Genomic DNA, 18210 nt, shown 5'->3' with positions numbered 1-18210 from the left:
AACTTCAGCCAGGCTCAAGCTGCTAGTAAATATTCCTCTTCCCTTCTACTAGAATTTGTGCTTAAATAATGAAGAATGGTGTCCCAGTTGGGCTCCCTGTGTTGCCTGCAGTTTTCAAAGGTCAGACTACATGTCCTAATATTTCCTTTTGGCCTTAATGATGATTCTATGAATTTTGTGCACGGCTTGTTCGGGCATCCCCCTCCAGAAAACAAAGTGGAATGTATTTTTTAACCTTTGGTTGGTGACAACCTTTGGTGAGACAAACTCAGTGGGGAATACAGCCAATGCCTGGTCAGTTCCTTTCCTTTCCTGTTGATGCTTTTCTTCTGGGAGCCACGCTGCCGCACATCAGCTACTAAACGTTCAGAAGATTCATTTAGCTACAGCCACAGCAGAAAACAGTGAGAAGGTGGTATGATTTTTGCTATGAAGCTTCTGCTTGCATGAAAGGTGTGAGAAAATAGTCAGATGATAAAAAAAAGTATAATCAATCAGTCAACTTGTTCACAAAGGCAAAATACGTAGAAAACAGAGTTTTGGGTTAGGGTTTCTGGTTTTGGGGTGAAGAATCTGGTTGCAAGCACTGAGGTAGTCTGCTTCCCCAAACTATTGAAAGGTAATTTGTACCCCTGTAAAAAGAGGAATTTGCTCAGCAATTAAGGTGAGATATTCTCCCTGTTCCTTTTCAGACCTGATTGATTTCTGTCCTGGAAGGGGAGTCTGGACAGAAGCTGAACTTGGCACTAGTGGAACAGTTCTTTTCTTTGGGAAAAATGATGGCCAATATCTCATAAAAGTGGGTATGAAGTAAAACAAGTAAAAAGATTAACAGGCAAATAGATAATTAGTTGTGATGAACTTTTATACTGTGTAAGAAAAAGGCTTTTGGGACATAGGTGTTAAAAATCAACTTGTGTATTACAACTTCAAAGTGATCAATCACATTTAAGATATCTGCTGTGCAAATAAATTTTGACTGTAGCATACTTGAAACAAGGATTCCTCATTGCTGAGATAAAAATAATTTTTCAGAGGGACTGGGAAAGCTAGATGTCCTAGTACCCCAGAAAGTCTTTAGAAGAGTGGTAGAGTGATGGATATCCCTCCTGCGTCTGTAGTGGCCCTTGCTGTGCCCTTTTCCGGATCTCACGGTCCTTTATATTCTTACATACCTACATTGTGGGGACCTTACCTTATGTCCCATAAGACTATTCAATTACCACCCAGATATCCTGGCTGTGAAAATGTTTGCAAAGAAAATTAATTACTCGGAAGGAACGAGTTTGGACATTTCCCCAAATGCTGTTTAAATGGACTGGCGAGCATTAGTTGAGAAAGAAGTCACGTGCTGTCAAAACATGCCTCTAAACTGCCACTGGCACTCATTTGGGAAAGTCATTTGACATCATTTTGAACCATCACTATAAAGCGCTGCTTGTACTTTGGCAACTATAGACACATTTCAGAAGTCCCCATCAACTTGTGCCCTGAGGTCTCTCCCAGGAGTTCCTAGCTGGAACTACGATTGTGTGAATAATGGTTTGGAGCTTGGGTGGTTTTTTTTCAGTTTTGTGGCTGAACACAAAAAAATGACAACAAATCCACTCACTCCAAGATACCTTCCAAAAAAAGAAGTAGAAGAGGTATTAGCTCAGATTGATCATGTTAGTTCTCCCAGCTGAAAAGAAATACTGAAATGTTGTAGGCTGGATGAAATGATACACTTGACCCAATAAAGAAGTGCTTCATTTTGGGGCTGTTTTATTGAAGAACAGGAAACCACAAATTGTATTCCCATCAATCATGACTATGTGGGACTTGAATAAACCTGAGAAGAGTATCTAATAGCTACTTCTATTGTAAACCAGAATTAAATTTCACCCCTGACAGAGATCTGTCAGACCCGATCTTAAACACCTCAATTGATGCCAGTCCCAGACTCCCCAGACAACCTTATTCAGTGCTTAGCTGCCCTGAAAGTCAGAAAATGTTCCACATTATCTGGGAAAAATCTCCTGTCCAGAAAATTAGACTGATTATTTCCTCTCTTACCCTTGGTGGCTATAAGGATAATTGATCTGGGACCTCCAGCCTTTCCCCACTGGAAGGCTGTTATCACACCCGTCTGGTCTTCTCTTCCTCTAGATTGAACAGTCTCAAATCTTTCAGCTTTTCCTTGTGGGCTTGGTTTTCACAATTTCTGACAGTGCTTTGCTCTCCTTTGAGTTGCCTCCAGTTTCTAATCCTGTCCTACAAAGTGCTGGCAGTTTTTTCCAGTTGGTGTGACCTGTAAATTTTAGGCTGGTTTCCTAGGGAAATGGGTCTTACCTAATCACGTTCTATGTCTGTCTGTTTATTTTTTCTATCTACTTGCCTCATAATTTTTTAACCCTTCTGCCAGTTTCAAGCAAACGTGACAGTGGTCAAATATCTCTAAGATACTAAGTCCAGATATATATTTCATTTAAAAAGTGGTAGGATGTAGGAGAGACATCTCAGTAGAGACCTCACCAGTGAAAGGCTGAAACATGATAAAATCCTTAGCAGACACCAAGACACCTCCATGGCAGAAAGGTGCTACAAACAACCCCAAAACCTTCAGGTGGAGATTGTTCCTTATGCGGTATGGGGGTCACAACCCCCCTGGGAGTTGGGGTGCATTGCTTCTGCTCCTAATGCAATGACTTGTTGTAAGAATATGTTGGATAGGCTGGCTCCCCATCAGATACATTTATAACTTTTCTTTATTTCATAACAAAGCAGTAACATATATTTTTGGCAGACTGTTTCCCGAGGAGTTAGGCTCCCACCACCAAGGAAATTCAATTGTGGGAGGCCTGGCTTCAGGTCAGTAGAAAGCCTTAGGCACCACACTATAGCAGATGGGCATTTGAGCCTTCCTGATGGCACTGTTCCACATCGAACAAAATCCTTCAATATTTGCAGGCACGAGGGCCAGAATCCAGGTGTCTCCTCTAGGACTCTCTTTGTGAATAGTGTGATGCTTTCTCCCTTGTTCTCCTCCTCCTTCAGTGAATATTAAGGGAATTGGCATAAAAACACAGCTGTGTGAAGGTGAGGGTACTCTTGTGAGATGCAAATCTCTTTACGGGAGGGTATGCAGTGAGAGCATGCTGCACCAGGGAACTACTGAAAAAAAAGATTTTGTCCTTCCCTGGCAGTTTTGTCAACCTAGGCTTTGAGACTTTTTTCACAGACTATCAACTTTGATCATCCTCCAAAAAAATAAAAAAAGCAAAAAGAAAAAAAGAAAAAAAAAAGACCAAAAAAAAAAAGACAAAAAAATTGCATGTCACTTACTTCTGTGCAAGAATCTGTAGCTTGTCCCTGTCACCAGTTGCCCATCCATTAGCCTGACTGACCGCATGGCCAGGAGCCCAGCCACTGAATTACCCTCTGCTTCCTGCTCAGAAAGTGGTGCTTCAGAGCTGCTTCCTGCTACAAGCAGGAAAGAAATTTCCAGAGAGTTCAGCCACATAAACAAGTAAAGGCATTTGTCTCTTCCCCAAAAAGTCCTTGCCCCACGAAGGGTTTGGTGGGGAAAACCAGATTGGTGGGGCAAAACTGAACAGCTCCTTGAATGGAGGGTGCGTAGGACCCTCTTGTCCTGGCATGAGCAGCTATACAGGGTTTTAGGACATGATGGAGGCAAGCAAATAAACAGTGAAAGATACTGAATTTTTCAAAGGTGTGTCCCTAAAATTCCACATGCCTGCAACCACAATTAGGTGCCTAGGAGTGGAGAGACATATCCAAGGCAAGTTAGACTAGTCTGGGCCTTGACAGCAATGAACCTGCTCCTCCAGTTTTGTTACCATCAGCATCCAGCCAAGCTAGAATAAAGCCGCTTTGGGGATGTCCACACATGCCGAACTCACACCGCCTGTTTATAGCTGGACATAGTCAAATACGAGTGACATGTTAGGATTCCAGCAAGGGTCTCAACATTTTTGGCATACTCTGAAAATAGGGTAATTCAAATCTCTACCCTTAGGCAACTCTGAAAATGTATGTTTATGTTTTCTCATTCCTACTTCCATGCCTGTTCTCACCTGGGACAGTTATTATTTCATTTCTATCTGGAAGGATAGATTTTGTCCTTTGCAATGCCACTTGCAAACCAACACATTTTCCAGGGTCTACACATGGAGTATGCATCATGCTAAATGTATTTCTGATTTTGCATGTGGTTTATATGAAAAGTGACGGCATTCAATGTTAGATGAATGCCTTCTCATTTTCTTCTTGTAGCAGCATCTTGAATGTGCTTCCATGTCTGCCTTAGCAAGGTTTATCAGTGTACTAGTGAAGCGTGCCTGATGAAAGCCACACTAAGACCATACCGCCTGGCTCCAGTGGTTGTTGCAAGGGTGCAGGCCATTGCAATGGTGCAATATGCAATGTAGACAGAGCTGGGGGTAGCTTCCACACTTGCATTAGATGCTGAGGTGCTTGCAGCCAGCCCCAGCTGTGGCCCAGAGGTGTGACCGCGAGCTGGTCTGGCCGCTGGCTGCTGCACCCCAGATGTACTCTGCATGGGACGTTGACCACTTGCAGACTTATTGAGCTACGTGAGCAAGAAAGCACATAATCGGTGTTCCCAGTGCCAGCCCTTATCTCCCCCCAGGTTGTTATTTGAATAATTAAGCAAACAAAAGGCAGCCTGGCTGCTCCTGAGGACGCAGTTGCTCTGGCCGGACTCCTCGTCCGGGCTGCCCCGGGGGTGCTGACAGAGCCAGCGAGCCTGGGGGAGTCGTGACAGGTCAGGGAGGAGAGGGGAGGGGGGTTGTCCGGTTCCTCTGCTGCTTCTTTCTGTCTTGTTTTTAATGAGCTTTTGGTGACCAGAGGAGCAGATGCATAAACAAAAGCTTGCTGGCCCTGTTTGGCCAAGACGAGACTTCGTGCCCCCATCCCATCACACAGACCATTCCCACGGACTGTCCGTGGACTCAGAGTTTCCCCTGCAAGGGGGCTGCGGCAGAAAGAGGCTGCAGGGAAGGAGGAAAATAACCCCAAGACTGGGAACACACTGATTTCATGATGGGACCTGTTCTCCAAGGGGCTCTGGGAGATGCTGTGTGAGCAGGGAATCGATCTGATGAAACACAGAGGGATGCACATAGCCTGATTGCCTCCCGTCTGTCGGCTACCAGGTCTCCTGCAAATGTCCAGGTCCGGTCCCACACTGGGCTGAGAACTGCTCGGTGTGGCAGGAGGGCTGAACATTCATGGAGCTCCTTCCAGCCCCCGGTTTCTTTGCTGGAATTGTCTGGCCAAGGCAGGAGCAGGCTTTTCTGAACTAAGCCAGATTTGAAATGTCTTGGGAGGATTGCCTGTCATTTAAGGCAGGTGAGGGTGCTGAGACAGAGAGTGGAGTAGCTTTAGAAGCCATTACATGTTTTTTTCGGGATCCCAGGAAGTTTCCCAGATTGTAACTGTCTCTGGGGAGGAAGGAAATCCCACCCTGTACTCACTCAATAACATTAATATATTTGGCTTCTCTCACTGCCTCCCCATGGTTCAGCACCGATAGTCTCCGCTGGAAGCTGGGCTATGGCAGATACCCCACAAGTCTCAAGGATGACACAAAGGCTGTGCGGAGTTTACAGCCTAAAAGGCTGGATAAGAAAGCTGCCATCACTTGAATCACTGGGGGTTTGGTTTTGTAACCTGACATCTGTTGTCCCATAGCTATCACAGTAGCAGTGTATTTAGATGAATCTGTCACTTGAACTTTAGATGACTGTCTTTCTTCTGTGTTCAGGTTGATTTTTTTTCTCAGAGGTTCTCCATGGCATCTTCCAGTGACAATCCACTTGAGAAAGCCCCATCAAAGCTCAAAATAGAAAAAATCATTGTAGCAAAGCACATACGCTACCATACATCCTGTGTCAGGAAAGTCACTTCACATCTTTTCTAGCTCTCACTTTCCCCTGACACCTACCATTTCCAATGATTTTTGGCTATAGTTTTTACTTGATCTTACTAGATGATTAGTCCCACCAACACCACGTATATAAGTAATTTGATTCAGATGCAAAGCCCTGCATCTGTAGAATGACTCTCCAGGGGAAAGTTATTCTTGTGCTAAAATGTTTACAGGGTCGGGGCCCCATTCAAGTATCTGGAGTGTAAAGAAGTTATCTTCTACTTTGCTCATTGGTATCACAAATGTTCTTGATACTATAGGGATGGCAATTCATACAGTGAAGCAGCAGGTCCTGAAGCATTACTCTAGTTAACAAGATTATACTGACAGCCAGGCAAAGTACTGAAGGATTGTGTTCCATTTAGGAAGCACAGTGTAAAGACTGAGATCTCACTGGGATCACTCAGGGAGATAAAAACACTTTGTGCTTTTGAAATGTGCACTTCCCTGTGGATGCCCAACATTCACAATGAGCAAGTTCCTCGCTGCTGGCTGCGCAGTTCTATGTGTGCACTGACCGGCCAGGAGGTTTGTGTGTTTGAAGGGTCAGCTCCCCTCCTTTCCGTCCCTTCCCTTCCCTTCCCTTCCTCAGGACACTGCAGGGGAGAAGGAGGCAGGGGACATGGCAAACACCAAAGGGCTTGGGGAGGGCTAGCATTCATCTATCTTTGCTTAGATATGCTTAGGGCAAACAGTGGGTATTTGTTCCCATAAAGCTCAGGCACCAAAATAATTTTCAACAATGAAACCAACCCCCCCCCCCCCCAAACCACTCACTTAATAGCGATGACTGTGCATGAAAAGAGAGCCTAAGTGGTATTGCAGTAAGCCCTAGTTGCACATCATCTGACTAAATTTCAGAAAAGACCCTTGTTAAAATCAACATTGTGGCATATTTTCTTCAGATTGCATTTTTGGAACCTCATGTAGGAACGCAGAAAGCACTAAAGTGATCTGCCAGTGATTTTACTGTGTTCTATGGATCCTGTAATAATTTCACGTGAATATTTTTCAACTTACCCCTATAATTTCATTTGCTGTGTTGGCTAGCTAAACTGCTTTGGAGGCAAACAGTTCTTGCAGGTCATCCATCCCCTATCAAAATTTTTCTCTTTGTAGTCAAACCCAACAAAACCAGCATCACCAAAACCAGAGTTATCAAAACTGGCTCTTTAGCAGTAGGTACCCTTGGTTCTCACTAGGCGTTTATCACTACCACATAAACCCTATGTGCAGCCTAGTCTCAGCAAGGATCAGTTGTTTAGTAATAATCACTGCCAGAGTTCCCAAAATCACTTAGAAATACCAATGACCTGGCCTGCAGTATGATGGAGGTGGGAATATTAATGAGGGCTACCAATTTTCTGGTTTAAGAGCTCATAAGAATAGCAAGAACACATTTTATTTGCACGGTGCTGGCTTGGTCCCTCTTGAACCACATGAGTCTTCTTTGACTTCTCATGGATTTTATTGGATCTCTGGGAAAAATCAGTATAGAAATCTGGCTTCTCCCACTCCCTGTATCCTTCTGTGAGCAACAGGGGTGTAATTTCAAAGGAAATTACACTCATCCCCCCAGTACAGTAAAACAGCTGGAATTGCATAGCGTGCAAAATAAAATCACTGCTTCATTAACTTAGTCATTTGTGGACAAGCTCACATGCAGATTTGCAGGGAAAGAGAAAAATGTAGCATGTAGAAGTACATACATGTATATGCATGCATAGTTATGTACATAGCTGTGTGTTTCCATCTACCTGATTATCTACCTATTTATCTATGTATCTATCTACACTGATGTATTAATTTCCCCCAGAGGCTTTATGGTTATGTATATGGGTAAAGCATTAATAACCATGTGTTTATTTTTCCCAAACTACTACCTCACAAACCTCTCTTTCAACAGTCACTGATTAATAATTTTGATTAAAAGGTATAGTTCCAGTTGAGGGGGCGTGTCATTTGTGGAAAAAAAATCAAACCTTTGGTGTGAGAGGGGAACGATTACTGCCACCGGGTAGCATCCAGCAGAGGGTGGGATGGGGCTGTTGGGCGTGGGAAGGGTGGGCAACTCTGGGATCCCGTTAGATGTGATATGACCAGTTAGGCTGGGCGGGGGGAAGGGTACATGATTTGGCGAGTCCCATGTTGTGAACTCATCACTGATACCGCCAGACTCTTCAAACCCGGTTGGATGAAGCGGCTGCCAGTGGGAAGATGGCTGCGTCTCACTGCGTGTGCCCCATAGGGTTGGTCTTCAGGGTCACTTCTGTTGAGGGGATTTTAAGAAACCCCAAACACGCACGACGAAGGGCCAGGCGACGTTGACTTGCTCTGCCTGAGGCCCTCCTGCCCCCGAGCAGGGAGGAGAGCCCCCGGGGACCCCCTCCAAACCAGAGCATCCCCGGCGGGCTCCGCCGCGGGGACCTGGGGCGGGGCCGGGGGGCGGGGCCACGGCGGCGGGGGGCGGGGTCGCGGCCACAGGCACCGCCCCCGGGCACAAGAGGGGCGGTGCTGCTCTCCGGGGTCCCGCATCCCCGCCGTGCGGCGCGGCTCGGCTCGGCTCGGCTCGTCTCGGCTCGGCTTGGCTCGGCTCGGCCCTGCCCGGCTCGGCTCGGCTCGGCTGCCGGCCCGACGGCGGCGTCGGGCGGAGGGCTCGCTTCGCGCCCCGCAGCGCCCGGCGGCCGCGGGATGGAGGTCGTTGCGGCGCGGCTGCTGGCGGTCCTGCTGTGCCTGGCTCCCGGTAAGCCCTCGGGGACCCCCGGGTGCCCCGGGTCCGGCCTGTCGGGGAGCCGCCGGGGTCCGGCAGCCCCGCGGGGCCCCGAGGAGAGGGGGCGCGGGGACGATCGGGTGCCGGGAGCGGCGCGGGTGCGGGTTTCCCTTGCGGTGGCCAGGGCTGGTAGAGCGGGTGAGGCAGTGCGAGCCGTGCGGGGGGACGGGGCGCCCAGCGCTGCGGGCTTGCTCTCCTCTCCTCTCTTCTCCTGCCCTCTCCTCTCCTCCCTTCTCCTGCCCTCTCCTCTCCTCTCTTCTCCTGCCCTCTCCTCTCCCATCCTCCTGCCCTCTCCGGTCCGGCGGGCCGGACCTGGCCCGTCGGAGAGGGCTGCCTGCCATGGCATAGTGTCCTGCTCGCTTGGCTCTAGCATCAGCCGTTGTTTCCAAGAGCAAAATGTCCCTGGAGCCAAATGCGGGAAACCCGTCATCAGCGAAGAACCTGCTGGGGATGCCAGGGATCAAAGCGTGGGGAAATACTAGGGAAACAGGGAAGGTCCCGGTCTGGCCGCACTTTCTTGTCGCCCGTCGTAGCTGGCCAAGCTGTCCTGGTTGGGGCTGCTGGCTCACCCCGGTGAGGCGGGATTCCTGACAGTGACGGGAGCAGCCAGGGTGGACAGAAAATCTCTCCCTGCGGTACTCGCAAATGTTGTGCAAGCGGGGCTGTTGCCTCAGAGCGAGCACTGGCACCCAGATCGCAGCCCTCGCGGGCGCGGGTGGCTCGGGGTGGGCGTGATGAAAGCCCATGCACGAATACGATCTGGTAGTAATAGATTTTTGCTTAACTGCTTAGAACACAAGAGGCAATCTTAGAAAATCATGGGCTAAACTAAACTCACGGGATCTCAAATTTGTACAAACTGTGAAATAGTTTCTTCACATAGTTCATTGATCAGCAGTCTTGAAGAACGTAAGTATACTCAATTTATTATAAGAAAAGTTAGTAATCCCTTTCCCCAGGGAGTGAGATCATCAGATGAAGGTTCACTTCGTTTCAATGTCCCACATCCTCTTGTTAGACCTTGAAGTTGGCAATGCAAGAAAACAGGAACTCCACCCTGGCTGCCTGAATTGTAGTGCTGTGCAGCTAGCTGCTGACCATCTGCCTTTGCTTCCTGTTATGACAGAGTATTTGAACTTTCTGGGATGTGTTAAAAGTCATTATTTACCCTTCACTGCTGAGTAGGTGATGTGAAAGTGTCCGCTTAAAACATGCTGCACATTTCTATATATAATGCTTTTCTGACTGAGTATCATTTACTCTGTACATTGGGTCGATCTGAAGGTTTTTATACATGTTTTTGCAGGTTTATTTCATTCTCTGGATCAGCCAACCCTTAGCATCCAAAAAGATGTCCTCACAATAACTGCAAATGACACTCTAAATATTACCTGCAGGTAAGGGCAAATCTGTCCAGCATGATTTTGATGGGGGTAATTTATGTAGTGAGTTTTTGTACAGAATCACAGGTGATTTGGTCTCTCTCCCATCATCACTCTCGTTACTCTCCACTCCCTTTGTGCCTCCCACCTCTCTTTTCCCTGACAGACTTTAGAAATGATCTTAGATTGTTGCAGCAAGGGAGAGCTGGGGAGCACAGGGCGGCTGGGAGGAGGAAGCATCAGCTGGGTCCTCATGGAGCCCGCTGGTGAGCCATGCTCTTGCCCTCGCTCCCTTCTGGGCGCTGTGTCACTTAGATTCAGCAGAACGTAAATCTCAAGTAGCTTCCTTATAGGTATTAACAATAGGACAATTTACATGAATTTATCCTACGTGGCTTGATGCTCCATGAGACAGGAGGAAGCCTGTTCCTCTCCATAGCTGTAGAGACTAGCAGGGCTGGGGTTTGTGACATTAGCATCAGTACTGGCACTCATCACATGCTCATGCTCCTCTAACTTTTGCTTTCCCAGTGGTCAGAGACCTCTGGAGTGGTCCTGGCCAAGCAACCAGAGCAGTGCTGAGAAGCGTATCTCTGTGACAGACTGCAGCGATGGCCCCTACTGCAAGACACTTACTCTCCTCAGAGTCATCGGCAATGACACAGGGGATTACAGGTGCCTGTACAGGGACAACCAGGCAGCTACAACCATTTATGTCTACGTTCAAGGTAAGTGCTCACGCAGACCTTAGGTGGCTCTTCCCCTAGCCTCAAGAGAAAAAAGGGATATCAAGTATCTCAAAATGATTTTGACATTAAAATTTATTAATCCTAGAATTTTTGGTCCTGTGAAACTGTTATTTTTCTTGTTTTCATGTTGAGTAATTACCTGCCAGTATGCTAGTTGCTATCAACAGAAAAGCCTTCGTACCTGTAATTTTGAACGGACCTGCTGTGTGTAGTACTTGGTCTGGTATTCGCCTCCACCTAGAACTTAGCATACATATCTCCACTGCACTCTGATCCTGTGGTCATGAATGCAGAGCTATTACTGACCTCAGCACGAGTTTTGTACAAGGGAAGATTACAGAGATGTATATTTATTAAAAATGACAAATCCAATCCCTTTTACAATTTGTACTATCTGATACCATTAAAAAAACCCCAAACCCAAAATGTAAACTTCCATACACTTGCTGACTGTGATGGTAAAATCTGTTTGGGCTGTAAAAACTAAGCTTTCAAACTCAGGCTGTCACTTGTGTTGGTAGCAGCACAGCTGAGCATCACAGACACTGCAAAGCCTCTAGTTATACGCTCAGCTTAACTAAGCACATTCTTTGACGTATCTGCCTTTTTGCACCGGTGGCGTCATACTCGTTTTCTTATGTGCCCTTTTTCCTTTTTATTGTTAACTTATAGATACCATCTTGAAAAATGAGATGTTATTATGTACATGGGTTAGCTTGTTTTATAAGATCATGAACTTACTTTTTTTTTTTTTTGGTCTGACTTTAAAAGGGATGCTGCCATTGGGGGAGCCAATGTGGCATGCCACTACCTTTAACTGATATTTCCAGTAATACTTACGCAGGGAAAGTCACACTAGGGTAAATCAGATTCTTGTCTGCACAAAGACTGCAGTGGCAGGAAGCTATTCTCCAAAGTGCGCACTGCTGCTGGTAACTGTTTTGAGAATACTGATATTGTAAAGCTGGGGAGGGGATGGCTGTCAAAGTATGTACCCCTTGTTTAGTCTCATCACTTAAGTGTTTCACTACATAGAAAAGAAGAAAACTGGTTTGAGAAGAAATAGACAGGGAAAGAACAAAATTGGAAAAGTTTCCTCCATAATCACATGACAAATAATATCCATTTACTAATTGAATATTCTTCTAGATTACAGATCTCCATTTGTGACTTCAGTTAGTGATCAGCTTGGCATTGTATACATCACTAAGAATAAAACTGTGGTAGTGCCGTGCCTTGGAACCGTATCAAATCTCAATGTATCTCTACATGCGGTAAGGAAAAAGCCTGTTATTTTTTTAAGAGTTAGTTGAAATCACTGTGACAAAAATACATTGCTTGAAGTATAAATATATTTCTTAAAAACTTCTTTCCATCCTTGGAAATTTTACAGCCTGTGATTACAAGGTGAGTGCTGTAACTGTATTTGTCCATGATCGTGCGCTCTCGAAGTGTGGAGTGATTGCCTATGAAAGGGAGATTGCTTGAGCTAGGATGTTAAAACTGGGACCCTGTGGTTATGGAAAATGTTAGACTTGAAAATTCAGGGTTGTTTGATTTTTGAAATCTGACTATGTATTTTATCAATATTTCAAACAGAAATATCCAGAAAAGATATTTGTTCCTGATGGTAAATCAATTTCGTGGAATAATAAAAAAGGCTTCACTATACCCAGTCATTTAATCAACTATGCGGGCATGGTCTTCTGTGAAGCTAAAATAGATGATGAAAGCTACCAGTCTGTGATATACATAGTTGCAGTTGTAGGTAAGCCAAAGGTTTTTTTTTGTTTTTTTTTTTTTTCTCTATAGCCAATGTTATTTTGCTCGCTGCAACATACTGAACCAATTACATTTGGTTGGACTCTAGGTTATTCAATACTGACAATGCAGCTAATGCAAAATGGATGTTGTGATATATATTACTTTTCTTTTAAATGCAATGTATTGTGTTCTTACTGGTTCATCATTGGGATAAGTGCTTCTATTTTTAGTGTTTTACATAGATGCCAGGAATTTTATTTTTTTTTCCTGACAATGCAAGCCTTTTTCCTAAAATTACTCTATTCTGTACTTTATTCACGTATCCAGGATCCAATTCATAGCTGAAGGGAACTAGAGGCAGGCATCTATCAGCAGCAGATGGAAAGGAATTGCTCTGAGCGGTTACCAAGGGAATGGGGGATCTGAAGGTCGCACTAGGAGCTAGGTTGTCTTGTCTCCTTCAGATGTATGTCCTGACTCTCACAGGGGTTTATGCTCTCCTAGTATATTTTGTCAGCTGTTCATCAAAACCCAGAAATAACATGGTGATTCTGTGGAGGCCCAAGCCTGAGCTGAAACTGCAGCTATTTTTCTTTTGGCTGAGGACACAGTGACCACTTCAAGTGGCCAGAGGGCACCAGGGCAGTCTCTCCTTGCTCGGCAGGAAGGGGTAGCAGCCCTCCACCCTTTTCTCTGCACAGCAGGCTCTTGCTTCTCCACCAAATTCATGAGTCCTCACTCTGATTTGGAGCAAATTCAGAATTTCTGCAGAGTTTCTGCATTCAGAATATTCTGTTTTGGAATATTTTAAATATTTTATTGCACAAAGTAATCTTTGGATAATTTTGCCAATGCCAGACTGTTATTTTTAATAAAGTTCCCGCTTACTGCTGGGGAAGGTGATATATCTCCTTTAGTTTCAGGTCTCACAAGGGTAAGAAGAAGGTGTCTAAGGCAGAGGAACTGTGTGAGTCACCATCTTCTGCCTGCTCCCACCGCCGGGGGGGCTCTGATCAAATGCGTACATGCTGCTGCGCTGCTGTCTGATGCAGCTCTCAAATGGGAAGTGCTCAGGGCAGGCATACCCCCTCCCTCCAGGCTCCTTTGTACGCCCGACATCGTGCTGCACTGGGGCATCGAGGGGCCTCTTTGTAGCCGGGGTTTTGGTGAATTCACCTGGGAAATTTGGTGCTGAGTGCTGTAAAGAAACCTCTTCTTACCCCCATGTTTTGTGTGTGCCTTTGTCTTTCTTTAGGATACCGAATTTATGACCTGACAATGAGCCCGCACTACCAAGTAGAGCTGGCAGTGGGAGAAAAACTTGTTCTCAATTGCACTGTAAGGACGGAGCTGAATGTAGGAATTGATTTTAAATGGGACTACCCTTCCATCAAGGTAAATCCTTAATAACTTAAAGGTGCCAACATCACATTGAAATTTGATTTAGGTGTAGTGTCGCTCCCCCTTTATGATATTGACAAAGCAGATGATAATGCACAAAGAAATTTCTAGTGTATACAGGTGTGCCAAGGATGACAAGAGAAATAGCGATACAATTCCCAAATACCTCTGTCTTTTATCTATTATAGGAAAAACGTGCCACCATAAGGGATTTAAAAACCACTGCAGGAGAAGTAAAGAAGTTTGTAAGCACTCTTACCATTGACAGTGTGTCCTTAAGTGACAGAGGTCGATATACTTGCGCAGCATCCAGTGGTCGTATGAACATGAAAAACAGCAGTTACTTCATTATCCATGGTATGGCATCTTCTACTTCAGTTTTGTTGGTTGCTTCAGATTTGGGATTGATTACTGGGACGCAGAAGGTATCTTGGCGATGAATCAAATGACAGAAATGAACCAAACTGCAGCTACAGTATTTCTCTTGCACCTACTATAGGATTATTTTTATACCACAAGTTTAGCTAATGATAAGATTTTAAAGGATGTTGTATGTTACTGAAAGCTGTAGAATCCCATAGGAAAATGGGCAGTAAAATAAACTGAGGTAAGCCTCTGGTCCTCTTCTGTGATGACCTCCTTGAGGTCCTGTAAAGCTGAGTTTGTGTAAATGACTTTGTATAAGGGTTGCCTGTTCTCACTCCAGGTGAACTTAGGCTAGATTCTGGTGGCTCTGCAGGACAAGAGTCATGGATCAGCATGAATGAAGCTAGGAAAATAGAACTTTCAGCTTTTACATTATGAATAGATCAATCAAATGGAGTTTGGGTTATACAGAAATGATGCAAAGGAAACAACTCTGGCTAAGTGCATAGAGAAGTACAAGGCCATGTCCTACAGCCTTTTCTTAAGCCCCTCTTGGGCACAGACCCAGCAGCTCCACTGGCTTACTTCTAGAAAAAAATTACCTGCATGAGACTGGCCCATTTTTGGTAACCGAGTCAGACAAAGGGTTTTAAAATTTGAAGGAGGCTGGTTTTCCTGAGGTGTGATTTCAAGGGCCAGAATATTAATGGCTTTTTTTTTTTTTTAACATTCGAAGTTATTATGTGGCAGTGATTTAAGATAGACTCAATTTTCTCCCGGGTTTTTTCTGTTTCTCTTCAGAAGCCAAAACAAGGTCATGTGCCATACTAGGTGTACCAGATATTAAGTCCATACCATCCTGAATCTTAGTCAAAAGGCTAATTGCTATCTTAGTCTGAATGCAAGTTTATAACTTAAAAAAAGTAATGTAAATTATTTCAAGGTATTCTGTGACTGCAATGGTTCAAATAGATACATGAGAAGAGGCTGAAAGTATCTAACTTTATCACATTGTAGTTTTGAATACTATTGTTTCCTGGAATGAGTAGATTGAGCCAGTTTTATGATATGCATATATCATATGTATATCAAATATATATGTGATATATATATCTATATATATGATATGCATATATCATATGTATATCAAATATATATGTGATATATATATCTATATATATGATATGCATATATCATATGTATATCAAATATATATGATATATATTTATATATATGATATGCATATATCATATGTATATCAAATATATATATGATATATGTATATCTATATAGACATATACACACACACGTCTGACACTAGATTGGCAGTTGGCACACCGTCCTGAGAGCTGAGTCTTGTCTCTGCTTTCCAGAGCTCCTCGGTGAGGGAACTGGTCTGTTCCTCTGTGCAAGGGAAAGGGCTGGGTTTTCATGGTGGGTTCATCTCTCCAGAGCCCAGTTTGGAGCCAACTGTGCTTTACCAGTGGCATCCTGTCACTGGCCCCTACTTGTCATCTGCTGTTAAGTGCGAACCCAAATCAAGAGCACTTACACTTTTGTGCATGTGGAAAGACCATTTAGTTTTTTGGTTTTTTGTTTGTTTTTTTTTTTTAGAAAGTCCTTTTATTCATCTGGAGAGAATGGAGAATGTGGTTGAGACAAGGCTAGGTGACACAGTCAAAATTCCCATCAAGTTTAAAGGATATCCTCCACCAGAGGTGAAATGGTGAGAATCAGGACATAACGTGTTTGAAAAACAGAGCTATTCTTAGTCAAGTTAAATCTCTAAAGTATTCAAAGTGCCCTATATTTTCTTCAGGTATAAAAATGGAAAAGCCATCAATGCAAATCATACAGTTAAGCTTGGCTACACATTAGTGATCGCTGAAGCAACTGAAAAGGATGCCGGGAATTACACTGTTGTCCTTACAAACCCTACAAACAAGATGCAGAAGAGACATACGTTTACCCTGCTTGTGAATGGTAAGTGGTGTACCAAAAGGGTACCTTTCTTTCACATGTGGATGTGGTGTATTACCATTCTTAGGATTAAATTAATCCCGGAGCTATGAAGATTTAAGTGGGGGTGGTGGCTGGGAGGAGAGCACTTGAAACTGAGCCCAGGGAGGGCAGAGGTGGCCAATGTCCCCAGGCTCGAGAGGCTGCAGGCTCCTGGTGTTGTTGTTGTGATGCTACTTTGTGTGGGTGGGGGTTTTTTTGTTTTCTGTATATTATTTCTTTGCCTCTGCATCCTGCTCTTTTCCTGCCCTCCTTGCTGGCCGTGCTGCCGGAGTCCTCCCCCACCCCACTCCATCCTGGCCCCGTCCCGCCTCGCCCATCCTTCCTGCCCCATGCAGGCTGTCCCTCCTCTTCTGCCCTCCCCTGTGCAACCCTCCTCCTCCTCCTCCTCCTCCTCTCTGCTCCCCAGGAAACAGCCTAGCCTCCATGCTTTGAAGACAGCAGGTCTTGGAAAGGGCAGCTAGGCTACATGCAGTGGGATCAGGGCTGGGGAATAATATGCATTTAATGGCTAGGGACAGTGGTGGGAGCCTGAGGGCTGCATTTTAGACTGGGGGATAATGAAGGGAGATTTTATAGGAGATCCTAAGCATTGCAACTTGAGGGCTTGATCCTCAAGGTGTTGGGCAGGTTGACCTCTTCCCAACGTGTCCCTGGAGACGCTCTGCGTTGCACTCGGACGTGTGGGGCAGTGAATTATTTGCCATGGGTCTAACGCGTGCGCGTGGTGGAGCCGTTAGCGGGAGGCGTAACCTGCTCCTCTCTCCTCCAGTCCCCCCCCAGATCGGTGAGAACGCGCTGCTGGCGCCCGTCGACTCCTACAAGTATGGCTCGACGCAGGTGCTCACCTGCACCGTCTACGCCGTCCCACCGCCCACCACCGTGCTCTGGCACTGGCAGCTGGAGGAGGAGTGCACTTTCAGCCCTCAGTGAGTGCTCAGCCCTTTGCCATCTTCTGCGGCTTACGTAGCTCTTGAGGGATATTTGGGTTGGGTTGAGGTTTTTTTGGGTGCATCCCTTGTCCAGGCTTGTTACCGAGTGCAAACCCAATGGCCAAAGAAGAAAAGACTGTTGTACTTAATAGGCAGATTGTGGCAGGCAGGCTCTGCCAACGTCATCGTTGTCGGCAGAGGCAAGGGCCACCCACAGTGAGGAGCTGCCTGTTGCTGTCATGCTTTCTTGAAGGGCATCTTGACTTGTGCAGGGTTTCAAATGCAGCTATCTATGTGCCCTCCCCTCAGATCTCCCTATGGGCTGCATGCCCAAAACTCCATCCCAAACAGAGGAAATTTGCTGTTTATGCTAATTACAGATCCTTGTGGTGTTTTTTTTTCTTACGCTCAAGTGCTGAGTGTGACGGTGTTCTTTATCTGTGTGAAAGTGTATCTCGGAGGAAGTGCAGTGATTGATGTTGGGGAATGATAGAGAGAGTGCCTGACTGAGATTCACGCAGCTTCCCTTATCTGGGCCTGCCATAAGCCCAGATTTCCTTTAAAACAAAAAAAAAAGCCATAAAAAACCCAGCATTCTTCTTTCCTGTTGTTGTTTTTAAAATGATTTCCACTAGTTTCTTCCTTTGGTGCCTGGTTGCTTCCTACACAATGGCTACTGTCCTCAAGAAATTCTTGTAGGGAGTTCAGTGATTTCTATGTCTCTCTGTCTTCCTTTGAACTAAATTAACTTGAATCATCCATTTATGAATGGAGGTTTGTTCCCAGAATAGCTGCTTCCCTCCAAGCATCCTGATTGAGCTGACACAGGCAGATTAATTAGGAAATTCACCTTTAAGCTTGGGGGGTCCCTTAT

At 45.2% G+C, this 18210-nt stretch overlaps 1 protein-coding gene across 1 annotated transcript in view; it reads left to right on the top strand.

Annotated features, from left to right (window-relative positions):
• Positions 1–8504: 8504 nt before the first annotated feature.
• KDR (kinase insert domain receptor) overlaps positions 8505–18210 on the top strand; it is a 32666-nt gene continuing 22960 nt past the window's right edge. Inside the window, exons 1-10 of the mRNA XM_075026012.1 lie at positions 8505–8696; positions 10030–10120; positions 10637–10833; positions 12004–12128; positions 12454–12622; positions 13874–14013; positions 14208–14376; positions 16000–16111; positions 16205–16368; positions 17177–17333. Of these exons, the coding sequence (XP_074882113.1) occupies positions 8645–8696; positions 10030–10120; positions 10637–10833; positions 12004–12128; positions 12454–12622; positions 13874–14013; positions 14208–14376; positions 16000–16111; positions 16205–16368; positions 17177–17333 (1376 nt within the window). The 5' untranslated portion in view covers positions 8505–8644. The remainder of the gene's footprint in view (positions 8697–10029; positions 10121–10636; positions 10834–12003; positions 12129–12453; positions 12623–13873; positions 14014–14207; positions 14377–15999; positions 16112–16204; positions 16369–17176; positions 17334–18210) is intronic.

Source organism: Buteo buteo, chromosome 1, assembly GCF_964188355.1.
Source record: "Buteo buteo chromosome 1, bButBut1.hap1.1, whole genome shotgun sequence".
NCBI classification, from domain to species: Eukaryota; Metazoa; Chordata; class Aves; order Accipitriformes; family Accipitridae; genus Buteo; species Buteo buteo.
Note: the sequence above shows the minus strand (reverse complement) of the source record. Positions and strands in the feature narration are given on the sequence as shown.